This window comes from Schistocerca nitens, chromosome 6 (assembly GCF_023898315.1).
Source record: "Schistocerca nitens isolate TAMUIC-IGC-003100 chromosome 6, iqSchNite1.1, whole genome shotgun sequence".
Classification (NCBI taxonomy): domain Eukaryota; kingdom Metazoa; phylum Arthropoda; class Insecta; order Orthoptera; family Acrididae; genus Schistocerca; species Schistocerca nitens.
This window is the reverse complement of record NC_064619.1, coordinates 158,249,483-158,268,294: the sequence shown is the minus strand read 5'-3', so window position 1 is coordinate 158,268,294 and position 18,812 is coordinate 158,249,483. Positions and strand designations below refer to the sequence as shown.

Sequence of the window (18,812 nt, the reverse complement as noted above, 5' to 3'; positions counted from 1 at the left end):
ACGCCAAAGCTTGCGTTTGTAGTGTTGCCATGACCAGGAAGCAGGGACCGCTGACGAACGGAACTGTACTTCTTTCCGTGATGAATTTCAGTTCTCCACTATGCCGCATGACTATCGTCGGCGAGTTTGGAGAAGTCCCGTTCTTCCATTGTTTTAGAAAGGCGCAGCGGTGATAACCTTGGCGTCATGGGGTGGGCAGCCATCAGGTAAAACTACAGGGAATGATTGACAGCATGATGGTGGCTCAACAGTATGTACAGAACACTGCGTCCTACTGCGTTGCCCTTTATGCTACAGTATCGTAGTCCACAATAGGAACGTGTCTCTATGAACTGTCTGCGTGAAGAGTTGATCCCGCAGCCAGCAAGATGCCCAGATTTATACCCGATAGAAAATGTTGTAAGGCGTCAGATTTTATGGACGACTTACATAAGATGATTAGAATAGCACTTGTATTTAACTGCGGTAAGAGATCGTTTACAAGTTATTCGAAACATTGTCAAATGCTGGCAATGAAGAAGACGTTACTAATCGCCTGCTTTTCAGGCTGAAGGGATAGTTGGCGGTTACAATATGGCACAATGACTAAGCTGAAAAGCTACAGGAAATGAGGACAGAAATTGTAAGCTAGCGGACTGCTCCGAAGTGCGTGTCATTGGAAACTGATTCCGTATTTCTAGATTTCCAGAAGACTTTTAACACTTCTACGATGATACCTTACCTTGGCAGAATACAGAGCCTTAATTCAATAAACGAGTTGAGTTCCTCGCCATTGTGCTGTATGCTGTTAGCTGTCAGATTCATTTGGAAGTTGGTTACTCTTCTCATTCTATCTGAACGACATCATTTTTGACAGTATTTAGTCAGATTGCGTTGCGCAATTCATTTAAGAGCGCTACAAGTTCAATACGAATTAAAGCCAGAGAGATAGTTAAGGACGGGGGATATTCTTGTTAATCAATACTTTTAATTGAAATTTTTTGAAAACGTTATCAGCGTTCTTGTGTTAATATGATAATTAAAAACGTAGTCTTGATCACAAATTTCTTTTAACCGGAGTGACCGGTTTCAGTCCTTAAGGATCATCTTCAGACTGAAATAACACACGTACAGATAGAGGGATCCTTACAGTAAGGAAATAAAATTGCGAACTACATATACCCAGAACGGCAAGTGAACTTCCATGGCGTAGGCAGCGCCGATCCACGAGGCTGAACTGACTGATTGATATGCAGTGAGTGGTCTTAAGTAGCACTAATCCCACTAAGCGTCCTGTGTATGACATCAGTATTAAACAATCAGAAGTATAGTGTGTACTATTAGCATAAAAGTATTGAAATAGCCTACATTAATAAAATTTGAAGAAGAGTTATAGGCAAAATACATCTTAAAATTGCTATGAAATAACTATTCGTCAAAAAATAAATATCGTAGTAAATAATTAGCTTATAATACAGTATTCTAGGCTGCCCTCTGTTATCCGTTCCGTAACATACGTGCTGTTGGCAAAGACTAGGAGCTTGATTTTAGGAAAAATATTTCTTTGATCTTTTTGAAGTCTTGTTACAATTTTGACTGCTCTTTCGTTTTTTCTCCAATCGATGTTTTAGTTTACCTTCCTTGTATACAAATACGCCGACTCGTGATTTTATAATTAGCATTTTTCTATGAATAATGACGTTATAATTTCCTTATATTTAACACTGTGGTATGTTAGTATTCCTAATGTGCTGTTTCCAACCTCCTTTCTCTGAACAAACTTTTTTCTCACTAAGACCCTCTTTTTTAACTGTTTCTGTATCCTTCAATGTTTCATGGGTTATTTCCGCATCACCATTACCTTGCACAATATTATCTAATATATGAATTTATAACCATTTCGTGTCTAACACGAGATGTAATGGAGCTCTGTATATCTAAAATGTTATGCTTCCCTTTGTGTCTGTATGTCCTTCCTACACATGAGGCAAGATTGCTTGTCAACAGACGCCCCATGATTCGCTATTCTGCCATTCATATTACTATGAATAATCTCTAACGACTACACTCCTGGAAATGGAAAAAAGAACACATTGACACCGGTGTGTCAGACCCACCATACTTGCTCCGGACACTGCGAGAGGGCTGTACAAGCAATGATCACACGCACGGCACAGCGGACACACCAGGAATCGCGGTGTTGGCCGACGAATGGCGCTAGCTGCGCAGCATTTGTGCACCGCCGCCGTCAGTGTCAGCCAGATTGCCGTGGCATACGGAGCTCCATCGCAGTCTTTAACACTGGTAGCATGCCGCGACAGCGTGGACGTGAACCGTATGTGCAGTTGACGGACTTTGAGCGAGGGCGTATAGCGGGCATGCGGGAGACCGGGTGGACGTACCGCCGAATTGCTCAACACGTGGGGCGTGAGGTCTCCACAGTACATCGATGTTTGCGCCAGTGGTCGGCGGAAGGTGCACGTGCCCGTCGACCTGGGACCGGACCGCAGCGACGCACGGATGCACGCCAAGACCGTTGGATCCTACGCAGTGCCGTAGGGGACCGCACCGCCACTTCCCAGCAAATTAGGGACACTGTTGCTCCTGGGGTATCGGCGAGGACCATTCGCAACCGTCTCCATGAAGCTGGACTACGGTCCCGCACACCGTTAGGCCGTCTTCCGCTCACGCCCCAACATCGTGCAGCCCGCCTCCAGTGGTGTCGCGACAGGCGTGAATGGAGGGACGAATGGAGACGTGTCGTCTTCAGCGATGAGAGTCGCTTCTGCCTTGGTGCCAATGATGGTCGTATGCGTGTTTGGCGCCGTGCAGGTGAGCGCCACAATCATGACTGCATACGACCGAGGCACACAGGGCCAACACCCGGCATCATGGTGTGGGGAGCGATCTCCGACACTGGCCGTACACCACTGGTGATCGTCGAGGGGACACTGAATAGTGCACGGTACATCCAAACCGTCATCGAACCCATCGTTCTACCATTCCTAGACCGGCAAGGGAACTTGCTGTTCCAACAGGACAATGCACGTCCGCATGTATCCCGTGCCACCCAACGTGCTCTAGAAGGTGTAAGTCAACTACCCTGGCCAGCAAGATCTCCGGATCTGTCCCCCATTGAGCATGTTTGGGACTGGATGAAGCGTCGTCTCACGCGTTCTGCACGTCCAGCACGAACGCTGGTCCAACTGAGGTGCTAGGTGGGAATGGCATGGCAAGCCGTTCCACAGGACTACATCCAGCATCTCTACGATCGTCTCCATGGGAGAATAGCAGCCTGCATTGCTGCGAAAGGTGGATATACACTGTACTAGTGCCGACATTGTGCATGCTCTGTTGCCTATGTCTACGTGCCTGTGGTTCTGTCAGTGTGATCATGTGATGTATCTGACCCCAGGAATGTGCCAATAAAGTTTCCCCTTCCTGGAACAATGAATTCACGGTGTTCGTACTTCAATTTCCAGGAGTGTATAATATTCACTACTATATTTTCTATTTATTTTGATGTGTCACATGGGTAGAGGAGGCCGTCTTTACAGCAACACTTAACGTTTACATGTTACGTTGCTGTCGTTACGGCACTCTGTGGCAGCTGTTCAGAATGTCGCCTCGATATTGGACGCCGTTTCTACGGCAACCTTCAACGTCTATATAGATTATCTTTTCTAGTAGCTTCTCTCTATCGCTATAGCAACCTTTGACAGCTATTCCATATATCTTTGCCAACAGCAAGTACTGTATGTTACGGAACGGATAACAGAGGGCAGCCTCGAATACTGTATTTTAAGCTAATTTTTTACTACAATTTAGATTTTCTGACGAATAGTTATTTCATAGCAATTTTAAGATGTATTTTGCCTATAACTCTACTTCAAATTTTATTAATATAGGCTTTTTTAATACTTTTATGCTAATAGTACACACTGTATTTCTGATTGGTTAATACTGATGTCATATACAGGATGGTGAGTGGGACTAGTGCAATTTAAGACCACACCCTGTATATCAATATAGCTGTCAGTTCAGGCTCGGGGATCGGCGCAGCCTGCTCCATGGAAGTCCACCTGCCTTTCTGGGTATACGTAATTTGTAATCTTATTTCAGTGTATATACATTACTGTACGGATCCCTCTATATGTACTTGTGTTATTTCAGAGTCTGAAAATAATCCTTGAGAATTGAAACCGGTTACTCCAATTAAATGAAATTTGCGATAAATTTTTTTTTTCATTATCACTTTTAATTGAATAAAAAATGATTTTGACAACACATTTTGTACATATTTAAATATTAATTCTTTGCTTAATTTTTTTTATGGTTTCCTATCCCATTCCAGTGAAAGGCACCAACTCGGACTGCAATTCTCCCAGCGACAGTATTCAAGACATCAAAAAGCACTTAAACAATAACAATACCCAGTGATCAATAACATTCAAATTATCATAAAATTGATAACAACCAAAAAATGAAGAACGATGAGGTGTTTCAGAAACCCACATTGCTGTATGAAGGTACTTTATTCGTAGCTACCGGTTTCACATCAGTTTAGATGCATCTTCAGGTTTACCTGTCACGGATACAAATAAATGTCTGAAAATTTGTAAATTGTGGAAATATGGAACCACAGTGTTGGTATTCAACAAAATATGATGATGGTACCCACAACGGCTATAGTTGCATAATATAGATGGACAACTACGGAGTCCCAGCTTTAGGGAAGTTATCCAAGTTAAGAGTCGAAACACAACGGTGCCTTGTTATGATAAAATTGAGTACACCCAGACGATGCTTATCGAATACACACAGCATGTCCCATGAATAAGCCAAGCCTAGAAAAAGTGGGAAAGAACGTACTAATGAATGGACGCTAATGTTAACTGGGATGAAATGCCTTAAATTTAACCAACGTCTAGGGAAAGTACTAGAATTACATGAGAAATATCATCCAAAAAATAATACTCCAGCACTTAACCAAACGTCGAGAACAAAAGAAATTGGAAATATAGCTTACCGTATGACACACAGTAGGATATAGTACAAGATGTGTTAGACACCACACGAATTGCCAGAACTCTTACTGGACTCGATGGATTGCCTGCCGCGAGTAATGACTACAATGGAAGGTGCACTACGAATGCAGAGTGTGCACCATAAGGTAAGAATGAGATGAGAATGTGGGTCTCGTGTTGAGCGTGCCAGCCGTAAGTCCCTGGAGTCGCACTATCCTCTGTGCCCTCGGCGGCTCAGATGGATAGAGCGTCTGCCATGTACGCAGGAGATCCCGGGTTCGGGTCCTGGTCGGGGAACACATTTTCAACTGTCCCCGTTGACGTATATCGACGCCTGCGAGCAGCTAGTGGGATTTAGTTAATCGTAATTTCATTCGTATCGCTTAGTGGCCGATTTGATGAAAGCAGCCCGTGGAAGCTAGCAGCACACTGGAAGGCGGAAAGGCACGGTTCGTAAAAGGAAAACAAAGTAAATACACGAGAAACTGAAAGTAGAAAATAATAAATAGGAAAACAGCTGAAAGCTGGGAACCGCTTTACGTAACCATAAATAATCCGTACCTGATTTTAGGTATAAAATGAAATATAATATATTACCTGGTTTACATCTGCAGCTCAGTACTATAACATTACCAAAGGAGAAGTTCTTGTGTATTATGCAGTTACTAATTTAACGTGAAAATCGTTCTAGTAGCTACCGGCAACAGTTCGGATAATCAAAATCCGGTAAGATATCATAGAGTAACAATTCAGTCCGATTATTCAGAGTGGAACCTGGGACTCGCTGAAATGCCATCGTGATACCTATATCTTCCAAAACATTTTAAAAATTTACTTTACTTTCCTTCAATGTAGAGCACATGTTCTTTTCTCTGTGTTGGGGATAGGCTGACCAGTTTCTTTTAGATGAGCTGAGGTAGCTAAGGCTTAGGTGGTTTAGGTAGCTGCGGCCGGCGAGGTTTAGGTAATCTTTAAACCGTACATTAAAACTGTGCCGAGTGTGATCTATATACTTCAGGGGCCAACACTATAGTTCTGTATTTGTAGCGTTTCAAAAACTTCACACACTGATTTGCATTCTTCATAGGTAAATCTGATGATGTTTCTAAAATGACGTGAAACCGGTAGTTGCAAATAAAGCGCCTTCATAAAGCTGTGTGGCTTTTGGAAATACCTAATCCATATAGACTTTTTAACTGTTATAATTTTTATGATAATTCGAATAGTTATTGAGTATTAAGTGTAGTTGTTATTTATAGTGTCTCTGAGCTGTGGTTGCATTCTCCAGAAAGTTGTTTTTATCAATTAAATTACTTGTAGGTCGCTTTTCGTCAAAAGAAGGTACAAGGGCTGTATGACGCCCTTCGCCAGCGCATCAGTGCGTCCATCCAGGCCAAAGGACATGCAAAATGATATTGATACGCTGATTCATACTACCAATACTTTCGGCAGTTCGGGAGAGACAACTGTTCAAACCAGCGTCCATCCATCCTGATTTAGATTTCCTGTGATTTCCGTAAATCGCTCAAGACGAATGCCTGGATGGTTGCTTCGAAAGGGCACGACCACTTTCCTTCTCCATCCATCCCTAATCCAAGCTTGTGATCTGTCTCTAACTACCCCATCGTCAACGGGACACTAAACACTAGTCCACGTCCCCTCCCTCCTCCTCCTCTTCCTACTCCTCAATTTTTGTCTATTTTAACAAAAAAAAATGTTTCAAATGGCTCTGAGCACTATGGGACTCAGCTTCTGAGGTCATCAGTCCCCTAGAACCTAGAACTACTTAAACCTAACTAACCTAAGGACATCACACACATCCATGCCCGAGGCAGGATTCGAAACTGCGACCGTAGCGGTCTCGCGGATCCAGGCTGTAGCGCATAGAACCGCACGGCCACTGCGGACGGCCAATTTTAATCGATACTGTAATCACTGAAATAACGTTACATACTTTCTCAACCCGTGAAGTTTCATTTTGTGCCCTAGTCCCCTTCTGGGTGCTTTACCTTTTCTGTCAGACAGCGTAGTTCGTTCCAGGGCTGTCATACCAGAGGCATTGGTTCATCATCAGGTAGACGTGCTTGCTACCGTTCGTGACTCGGTTATTCAGGCTTTTACAGTTAAGCGACGTAGTCGAAATTTGGCAAAACTATTAATTATTTCACTACGACATTGGTGTTGAAATTAAATTCTACGAGAGAGTGGTGCGCTGTCAGCGATCACGTATCTACCATCCACTCACGAAAATAGTTCACATACGTTAGAAAATGTTTTCATGCATGCTGATCCATGAATAATTTTCGTGATGACTAGTAATTCTGCACTGCCTATGGACCCGCATCAATTCGCAACCACACTGCTGCCGGCAAGGTGCGCACGGCAGGTCACACAGTTAAACTCTTGGCTCGAACCGCCAGCAGGGATTCCTCGCTGGAATATCGTTAGTGGCAACTAGACAACGGACGAAGTGATCCGGCTTAAAAAAATTTCCTTTTTAATGAGTTCTCCAAAATGAGTTCTCCGAAAAGAGAGTTTTTACGAGATAACTAATTCTTATTTGAGTCCCGTTTAATAAATAAATTAAAGTTGTCGGAATTGGTGCGGAAGGCATGCCCCAGTAGCCACTATTGGCTTAGTATCCCACGAAAGCTCCACGTAAGCTAAAAGCAGGGGGTTACCGAAAGCTATACCTAATACACTTAACAGCCAGAGAAAATGGTACGGCTGTCTAATAACGTGTAGAGCCTCCGCAGAAGTGCCGCAACACGACGCGGCATGGAGTCGAATAATGTCTGAAGTAGTGCTGGTGGGAACTGACACCATGCATCCTGCAAAGCTGTCCACAAATCCGTAAGAGTACAAGGGGGTGGAAATCTGAAGAGCACGTTACAAGGCATCTCAGATATGCTGAATAACGTTCATGTTTGAGGAGTGTGGTAGCTAGCGCAAGTGTTTAAACTCAGAAAAGAGTTTCCTGACGTGTGGGGTGTCACTCTGTCCTGCTGAAATTGCCCAAGTCCGTCGGAATGGAAAATGGACATGAATGGATGTAGGTGATCAGACAGGATGCTTACGTACGTGTCACCCGTCAGAGTCGTATCTAGACGTATCAGGGACCCCATATAACTCCAACTGCACACGCGCCACACCATTACACAGACTCCACGAGCTTCAACAGTCGCCCGCTGACATGCAGGGTCCATGGATTCATGAGGTTGTCTCCATACATGTACACGTCAACTCACTAGATAAAATCTGAAATGAGACTCGTCCGACCAGGCAACATGTTTCCAGTCAACAACAGTCCGTTGTCAGTGTTGACGGCCCCACGCGAGGCGTAAAGCTTTGTTTTTTGCAGTCGTTAAGGGTACACGAGTCGGCCGTCGGTTTCAAAAGCCCCTATCGATGATGTTTCGTTGAATGGTTCGCAGACTGACTCTTGTGGATGGCTCAGCAGTTGATGGCTCAGCATTGCAGGAATTAGCGAAAGGGTTGCAATTCTGTCACGTTGAACGATTCTCTTCAGTCGTCGTTGGTCTCGTTCCAGCAGGTTCTTTTTCTGGTAGCAGCGATGTCGGAGATTTGATGTTTTACCTGATTCTTGAAATTCACGGTACAGTCGTGAGTTGTTCGTCAGGGAAAATCCCTACTTCATCGATACCTCGGAGATGCTGTGTCTCATAGCTCGTGAACTGACTATAGGACCACGCTCAAACTCACTTTAATCTATACAACCTGCCATTGTAGGAGCAGTAACCGATCTAAGAACTGCGCCATACAATTGTTGTAAATAGGCGCTGCGGTCTGCAGCGCCGTATTCTGCCAGTCTACAAACCTCTGTCCTTGAATATTTATGCCTATGCCAGATTCTTCGGCGCTTCAATGTAGCTTTGGTAGTTCACAAACACCAATCAAATCTATCGTGTAGCGTACTCTGCCTGCCATTACATGTATGGTGCTTTGGGTGACAATGTAGCAGTAGTGGCTGCGGAAGTCAGAATTGTTACAAAGTCTGGTTTACAAAATGGCACGTCTCTAACTACACATTCACTTTTGTATACGAAGTCCGCTTATGAATATTGGGCTCATTCGAAGCATTATGAAACTTCTCAACAGCTTTGTAACAAGGGGTGGTCTTATTTTGCATATCTGTATAATATCCGAGGTCGAGCTCCGTTGACACGTGATCAGCGTCTCTGCTGCTATGCGACAGACCCGTTTGTTATTTCTGTAACAAGCATTGTAACAGATGGTGTTCATCTGTATTCCAAGGGTATCCTTCCAGACTGCTGCTTTGCAGTCACTATTTATATGTAAATAACAACAGCATTTTCTAATATATCTTGAAGATGATTATAAAGAATCTGCTTCGATTGCAAAATAGAAACCGGATATTGACCTAGGTTTCGGCGTGGATAACCCCACGCCTTATTCAGAACACACTAAAACTATAAACTGTCTAAAGAGACATGGTCCAACATTAATACAGAACGTCCAAAAGGGCAAAAGAATCGCATAACATGTAAAATAAACGGTACTTGTGCACCATGTCAATAGCTGTACTTAGCTCAGACGTCAGAAGCGTCCTTCCTCACCCCAGCCAACGTTCGGTGGGCCCCGGGCTCTCAGGTAAACTGTATTAATGTTGGACCATGCCTCTTTCGGCAGTTTATTGTTTTAGTGTGTTCGGAAGAATGCGTGGTTATCCGCGTTGAAACCTAGTGCAACATCCGGTTTCTATTTGCAATCGAAGCGGATTCTTTATAATCATTAAATTGTTCACGATTGCTGACGCGCCGCAATTTTAAAAGTTCTCAATTTCTTGAAGAGCTTATTAATAAAACCTTCACACGTGCAATGCATATAGTTAGCCACTAGTTTTGCTGAAAGTGCCTGATTTTCATAACGCACATCAGAATGGCATTATATCGTTTGCATAGTAATCGTAGGTAAGTATCACAATAAGTATCACAATCAACACTAGCCTATTTAGCAACTCGGTAAGTTAGCAAGTTTAATTTTGACTTGCTAACTAAGCACTTGTTGACAGTGACAGTCATCTACAATTACAATGCAAAGCATGTAATACCGTTGTGATGTTCGTTATTAAAATGAGGCACTTGCAGTGCAGCCCCAGTAAGTCAGCCTTAAGAATAAATCAGTTGGATCTAAACTAGTTCTCAAACGTGTGCAACTGTGACAGGTTTGTTAATAAATGCTTCATGAAATGTTAGTACCGTATCAGCAAATACTGTACCTCAGAAACAGCTTTATTCTCCTTTCTCTATTTGATGTATCTGTGCACTAACATTTAAGCTTAAGAAGCTATGAGTAACTTATTTAACCAACACACCACAGTTCTGAAAGGTAAAATACTGTCGCTCAGCTCTACTACGAAGCCATTTTAGAAATACATCAGAATGTTTAGCGACTTACTCACCGCACCATGGTAGATCCGCGACTATGGCCAGCAACGTGAATACCCAGCCAGCAGTAGCCATCATCCAGTGGTCGGATGTAGAGCGTCGAATGGATGGCCTCGAAACTGAAAGCAAATCAGCGTTACTACAACCGTGTTGAAGGGTCAAACGAGTACATACAAGCAGCAAAGCGTGAATGTAGAAAGTTGTAGGAGCACTTTATCTCACGGTCGGGATTTGATTCATTAGAAACATACTGTAAAATAGGCAACTGCATTCATAAGACAATACTTAGAAACGCTTGTGTGGCGTATACTGGAACGAGAGTGTTAATTTCCTTTAAGGCAGGGCAGGCGGCAGTTATTGAACAACGAAAGGGAATGCGGAAATCCCATAATCTTGTTTCATTGGCGTTGAAGTGGAAGAGAAATGTCACAAATGGCAGAAACTCGAAGAGCTATACACACATTCTTCGTTTCAGACATAATCAGACAAGTTACACCGTCTTTACAGCTCACTCCATCCCGGAAATGTAACAGAATGCGCTCGTTTGGTTCAAATGGTTCAAATGGCTCTGAGCACTATGGGACTTAACATCTATCGTCATCAGTCCCCTAGAACTTAGAACTACTTAAACCTAACTAACCTAAGGACATCACACAACACCCAGCCATCACGAGGCAGAGAAAATCCCTGACCCCGCTGGGAATCGAACCCGGGAACCCGGGCGTGGGAAGCGAGAACGCTACCGCACGACCACGAGATGCGGGCTGCGCTCGTTTGTCTGCAAGATATGGATAGAAGTGAAATACGCTTGAAACTGTCTTACATCCGAATTTTATTCAAATCTCTTTGTATGAAAGGTAAAATGTACAGATCATGCAAAACGGTCACCGGCGTTCATTAAAAAATAAAATTTGTAGAATCATCAGTGATTATGGAAACTATACATAATACACCATATATTATTGTGTTTCTGTTTATTAACATAACAGACAACTACATTTTTAGGAGCAGAACGCCATCAGCGCTGTGGTAAAAAGATTAGACAGTTGTCATAACCGACTTAGTCAAATGTATTGAAGCATCAGTTTGCACGTGCTGTATGATGAGTGACAATGAACAGCTTGAAACCTTCTTAAACACTATATGTTGGATAGGTTTAGATCTGTTCTTCTGTTGTTCACAAACCACTACTTTGAATGCTGGTTATCTAAAAGGTTCGAGAAGGAAAGCCGCCAGCTATGAAGCGTTAAAATGAACATAACGTCACATAACACCACATTTCTATTCTATTCTCTTTCGTATTACTGACAGAACTGTTTATCGGGCGCTTCACTTCCGCAGGACGCTGCGCCACAGATATTTTCATAGAAGTCTTCCTGACATTTCATTTATTGTCAGTGTCAGCAACTTCGCTTTCTTTGAGAAATTCGTATCTTCATTTCGCGTGTTTGCATTTTAATATCCTCCGTAGTTCGGACATTGTCAGTCAGTTCGCTGCCCAGATAGCAAAACTCATCCACTGCTCTTAATGTGTCATTTCGTAACCAAATCTCTCGTCTTCAATTTATTGATTCGTCCGTATTACATTCCCGCTGTTTTAATTACGTTAATCTTATAACTTTTCACGACACTATACATTTCTTTCAACCGATTCGAATACTTGGTTGTTCTTAAGGTTTTATTTATGCTTCCTTGAACTATAGTCCCCTTTGCAAATTTGTTGTGGGTTTCTTTTACTGCTTTTCGGTGTACAGACTGGATAACACTGTGGACAGGGTGAATCCTTGTATCACTCAACTTTCCGTTCTTGTATTTGGACTTTCATAATTGCAATCTTACTGCTGTGCGTAACTTATCACTCCTCGAAATCTTACACCTTCTGCCTTCAGAATTTCCGTGTGTATTCAATTCAATAAAATGAAAATCTTTCTGTGATTCCACAAATAGCATAAACGTAGATTTACGCTCCTTTAGATTAATATAAGCAGCAAGACGGCTGTTGCCTCATGAAGCCCTACATTTTCTGGACCCAAAGTCATCTTCCCCTTTGTAAGATTCTGCCAGTCTTTTCACCTTTAGTTTGCAATTATGACTTTCAGATTTATGTTGCGATAACAATTAAATATGTTGCTACAATGTGGCCCAAGTCTCCATTAATGATTGTAAAGTTTTTTTGGTCACTGCCAATATTGGGAATTGTTATTGGTCGTCGGTATGTTCGCATTTTGACAATTGTAGAGTTTAACGGACCAAAGAAAGTTTCCTAGACAGGCCTTGGTGATATCAACACCGATTTTAAATACCATGTATATCACACCGATAAAAGGACCAATCTAATAGAGAATATGTGTTGTCGCATTCCAGATACCATTAACGTAGATGCATTTCAGTTTAGTTATGAAAATGTACATTACCATCAGTTCGGCGTTATATTGCAGGTCTCCTGAGTCTATATTTCCTGCTATCCACTGCTTCATTATTAATGCTGCTGTAAATGCTACCGTCCATCACATCATCGAGACTCTGAGATACCTTCCTACCTCGTTCCTTTTTCCCTTGGACGAGCTGTTCTTACAAGCCCTCCTATTTCCTTGATGTAAGTCGAATACAGTTTTCTTTCCTCCTTAACGTTATTTGCAATAACTGTCTCTGCTGTGCCTCTCGTCTCAGTATGTCTATGTCTCAATTTTTGCGTAATATTTAAACTGTTTACACTTTGTATCCACCGCCTTGGCTACATATCATAAGCCGCAAAACTTGGTCTACCTTTCATCCTCAATGTCCACGTTTCAGCGCCATACAGGACACCGCGTATAAAACATTTTCCTAAAAACTGCTTCCATATTTCCGCAGAAAATTCTCCTTTTCTTGTAAAGAGCCTCTTTTGCCTATGGTATCCTGGTTATAACCTCTGAGCTGTTCTTTCAGACTGTTTCTATCCCGCCCCTTCGGGGCAGACTGTAATCACAGCGGACGCGTCCCCAAGCGGCAGATAAGGGAATCCTTCCAGGATACGGGTGGTAGAGAGCGGTCTGAAATAGGTTCTGCGGACCATTAGGCAATGCAGCGGCTAGCCCAGAACAGGCGGCTGCCGTTGGCGTCAGTGTCACGTGTTCGGTGCGGAATCCCGATTTGCGGAAGTCAACGGAATACCACTGCAAATTATTTTCACCGCGTAACGCATTCTCCATTTTATGCAGAGTACAGAGTACAGAAGTTAAGAACACATGCTGAGGCGCCAAAAAACTGAATAGGCAAGCGCAGGTGACGCCTGTGTATAAGAAGGGTAGATGGACGAATCCTTAAAATTACAGACCAATATCCTTAACATCGGTTTGTTGCAGGATTCTCGAACAAATTCTCAGTTCGAATATAATGAATTTCCTTGAGACAGAAAAGTTTCTGTCCATGCATCAGCACGGCTTTAGAAAGCATCGCTCCTGCGAAACGCAACTCGCTCTTTTTCACATGATATCTTGTGAACCATGGATGAAGGGTATCAGACGGATCCCATATTCCTTCCGGAAAGCGTTTGACTCGGTGTCCCACTGCAGACTCCTAACTAAGGTACGAGCATATTGGATTGGTTCCCAAGTATGTGAGTGGCTCGAAGACTTCTTAAGTAATAGAACTCAGTACGTTGTCTTCGATGGTGAGTGTTCATCGGAGGTGAGGGTATCATCTGGAGTGCCCCAGGGAAGTGTGGTACGTCCGCTGTTGTTTTCTATCTACATAAATCATCTTTTGGATAGGGCGGATAACAATGTGCGGCTGTTAGCTGATGATGCTGTGGTGTACGGATTGGGTTGTTTTGGGGTAGGAGACCAGACAGCGAGGTCATCGGTCCCATCGGATTAGGGAAGGACGGGGAAGGAAGTCGGCCGTGCCCTTTGAAAGGAACCATCCCGGCATTTGCCTGGAGCGATTTAGGGAAATGACGGAAAACCTAAATCAGGATGGCCGGACGCGGGATTGAACCGTCGTCCTCCCGAATGCGATGGTGCACGGGAAGGTGTCGTCGTTGAGTGACTGTAGGAGGATTCAAGATGACTGGGACAGGATTTGTGATTGGTGTAAAGAATGGCAGCTAACTCTAAATATAGATAAATGTAAATTAATGCAGATGAATAGGAAAAAGAATCCTGTAATTTTTGAATACTCCATTAGTAGTGTAGCGCTTGACACAGTCACGTCGATTAAATATTTGGGCATAACATTTCAGAGCGATATGAAGTGGGACAAGCATATAATGGCAGTTGTGGGGAAGGCGGATAGTCGTCTTCGATTCATTGGTAGAATTTTGGGAAGATGTGGTTCATCTGTATAGGAGACCGCTTATAAAACACTAATACGACCTGTTCTTGAGTACTGCTCGAGCGTTTGGGATCCCTATCAGGTCGTATTGAGGGAGGACATAGAAGCAATTCAGAGGCGGGCTGCTGGATTTGTTACTGGTAGGTTTGATCATCGGAAATGCTTCAGGAACTCGGGTGGGAGTCTCTAGAGCAAAGGAACCGTTCTTTTCGTGAATTGCTGCTGAGGAAATTTAGAGAACCAGCATTTGAGGCTGACTGCAGTACAATTTTACCGCCGCCAACTTACATTTCGCGGAAAGACCACAAAGATAAGATAAGAGAGATTAGGGCTCGTACAGAGGCATATAGGCCGTCACTTTTCCCTCGTTCTGTTTGGAACAGGGAGAGAAGATGCTATTGTGGTACGAGGTATCCTCCACCACGCACCGTATGGTGGATTGCGGGGTATGTATGTAGCTGTAGAAGTAGATATTCAAATTACATTTCGCGGAAAGACCACAAAGATAAGATAAGAGAGATTAGGGCTCGTACAGAGGCATATAGGCCGTCACTTTTCCCTCGTTCTGTTTGGAACAGGGAGAGAAGATGCTAGTTGTGGTACGAGGTATCCTCCGCCACGCACCGTATGGTGGATTGCGGGGTATGTATGTAGCTGTAGAAGTAGATATTCAAATTCAGAAATATATAAGCAGGCAGGATACGCACTGCGGTCGGCAACGCCTATGTAATACAACAAGTGTCTGGCACACTTGTTAGATCGGTTACGGCTGCTACAACGGCAGGTTTTCAAGATTTAAGTGAGTCTGAACGTGGAGTTATAATCGGCGCATAAGCGATGGGACACAGACTCTCCAAGGTAGCAATGAAGTAGGGATTTTCCCATACGAACGAGTGTACTGTGAATATCAGCAATCCGGTAAAACGTATCTCCTTCATCGCTGCGGCTCAGCGACCACTGAAGAGATTCGTTCAGTGTTATAGAAGTGCAACCCTTATGCAAATTGCTGCAGATTTGAATACGGTGTCATCAACAAGTGTCAGCGTGCGAACCATTCAACGGAACATCACCGATATGGCCTTTCAGAGCCAAAGCCCACTCATATAAACTTGATGACTGTACGACACAAAGATTTACGCCCCGCCTGGGCTCGTCACGGACCGTTGATGACTGAAAACATGTTGCCTGGTCGGACTTGTTTCAAATTCTGTCGAGCAGATGGATGTGGACGGGTATGGAGACAATCTCATTAATCCATGGAGCCTACATGTCAGCAGGGGACTGTTCAAGCTGTGGGGCGTGTGCAGTTGGAGTGATGGGGGACCCCCGATTCGTCTAGATACGACTCTGACAGGTGACACGTACGTAAGCATCCTGTCTGATCACCTTCATCCATTTATGTCCACTGTGCATTCCGACGGACTTGGGCAATTCCAGCAGGACAATGCGACACCCACACTTTCAGAAGTGCTACAGAGTGGTCCAAGAACACTCTTCAGAGTTTTACGCTGGCCACACACCCCCAGATTTGAACATTACTGAGCATATCTGGGATGTCTTGCAACAAGCTGTTCTGAAGAGATCTGCACCCTCTCGTACTCTTCCGGATTTATGGACAGCCCTGCAGGGTTCATGGTCTCAGTTCCCTCCAGCACTGCTTCAGACATTAGCCGTGTCCATGACACGTCGCGTTGCGGCACTTCTGCGTGCTGGCGGGGGCCCTACACGATATTAGGCAGTAGTTACTAAAATATGCGTAAAGTAGACGTCAAGCATTTGCTTTCATTCCCTGTTGCCAATAAAATGAAAAACGACGGTCATAAACACACTGCAGAACGCGGTGCAACACCTCAAAGTGACCAGCTGTGGTGCATTTCATTATCAGCTCCTGTCTTCCCTGATATGTGTTATATTCTCGTCTTTCCAATTATCACGACAGAAGAGGAGCATGAGAAGTAGTGGTTGTTTGTTCGCATACGCGTCGCTGAGAGCTCAGTCCCTTCCTGCCGCCGACTGCGCACTTGTGTCTCAGCAGGCGGGTGATTCATAGAGAGTCTCAGGCCGGCCACATGCTGCGGGTGGGGCAGCCTCAGGTCACACACACAGGGAGAGAGAGAGAGAGAGAGAGAGAACATCCATGGGACGGCGCAGTCTGATTTGCAATGTGACGCTAGAGACGCCGACATACACGGCGCTGCGGGTACCAAGCTGCCGGCACGTGTGCCTATGAAGGGCTCAGTGTACTCAAAGGATAGGCTCACATAATGAAGTCTGCGGTTCCCGTCAGCGTCCTCTGAGAATGCTGGGCACTTATTTGCCACTGCTGCACCAGATTTTCTTTTACGTTAGGTCTATCAGCTCATAGTAACTGCGGTCTCCCAACGTCACTGCAGCCAATATCCAAAGCGACAACAGGGAACGCACCAGTGGGAATCATCAGACTAAACGCAAGAATGGAAGAAGCATACACAAATTATTTAAGGAAACGGCGGACTGCGAATAGAAAAGAAAGTGGAGCAAACTAAACAACTCACTAAGTAATTCTAGGAATTCTGTTCTTTCAGATATGAAGAAATAACAGCAGCTGAATCGGCCGGCTATGAGTAAAAATTTTTAACGTTATATCGGTTTTCGGCACTGTTCACCACTGGAGGTGCTACAACTATCCTTGTGCCAGAGGGGAAGCAGCAACATTTGAGCGCTTGCGCGTCACCTAAGCGCATGCGCTTTCGTAATTTCATTTCATATAAAGGTTCCCTCGTCCACGGTTTTAATCAGTTATCGGCGACAGTGGCTTAGCATAATTCACGTGATGATGGCGGCCAGGTCGACCGTGGAAGTATTGTGTGTAGGTGACAGTTTGATCCGGCTGAAGAAACGACGGTATTGTGGTCATTTAAAACACAAGTAATGTTTTCAAACATATACAAGCTCATACTACTAACCAAAAACGAAAGAAGTCAAACAAAAATAATTGGGAAAAACCATCATCGTAAAAGTGAATGCCCGCACGGGATTAGCCGAGTGGTCTAGGCGCTTCAGTCATGGACTGTGCGGCTGGTCCCGGCGGAGGTTCGAGTCCTCCCTCGGCCATGGATTTATGTGTTTGTCCTTAGGATAATTTAGGTTAAGTAGTGTGTAAGCTTAGGGACTGATGACCTTAGCTGTTAAATCCCATAATATTTCACACACGTTTAAACATTTTCTTTAAAAGTGAATGTCAAATACCTGGGGATCGTCCAAGAGGAATATTCGTCTTGCACCCAACATACAGAAGACATCAAAATAAGCGCAATAACAAACCTAAACCTATTTCGTCTACTAAGAGGCCGAACAGATGGATCAAACTTAGAAACGATGTTATAAACTTACGAAATATTCGTTTCTTCTGTCCTACAGTACGTTTCACCAGTATGGATGTCAAACAAAGCAGTAGCTGAAGAAACAATTTGTAACAAAGAGAAAACATTGAGGATTACATCAAATATGAATCCCAGGACCAGAAAAAGCATATCCTACCAAAACGAAAATGTAAAACTACTAAAGAAAAGGCGTCTAGAATTAACAATCAAAATTGGCATTAACGAATGTCAGAATAAAACAGTGGTAACCGAACGTGTAGGAAGATAATCAACAGTCCTAAGATGAAATGTCCCTATCCGCCTATGACCATTAAAATACGCAACGAAACCGATAGTGAAATGCCTGGGCTAGCAGGACCGAGCGGATTAGGTTACGGAAACGAGCCGAAATAAGTTGCTGTCAATTGCACTCAACATACATACTTTATTCATCAACACACAGTATTACAACAAGGTTGCAAACACTCAAAACTTCAATCGACCTCCTTTGACTAACTCCAAATCCAAGAATCCAAGACGCAAGGCCTAAGCAAGAAACTGAATACAAGTTTCTTCTGGAGGTTTCACCCAGAAATATTTTCTAAATCTTCAATCTAAACAGGCTGAAGGCGTTAGCAATTTGATTTTAATGGCACTTGGCTGGAGGCTGAATATTAAGCAATATGAAGAATTTCAATCAAAGGCAGAAAGCCTTATCTTAA

The 18,812-nt window shown here is 43.6% G+C and overlaps 1 protein-coding gene across 1 annotated transcript in view; it reads right to left on the bottom strand.

Annotated features, from left to right (window-relative positions):
* The window catches only part of LOC126262972 (zwei Ig domain protein zig-8-like), a 392,864-nt gene that overhangs the window by 270,327 nt on the left and 103,725 nt on the right, over positions 1-18,812 (bottom strand). The window contains exon 2 of the mRNA XM_049959922.1: positions 10,450-10,554. Coding sequence (XP_049815879.1) covers positions 10,450-10,513 — 64 coding nt within the window. The 5' untranslated portion in view covers positions 10,514-10,554. The remainder of the gene's footprint in view (positions 1-10,449; positions 10,555-18,812) is intronic.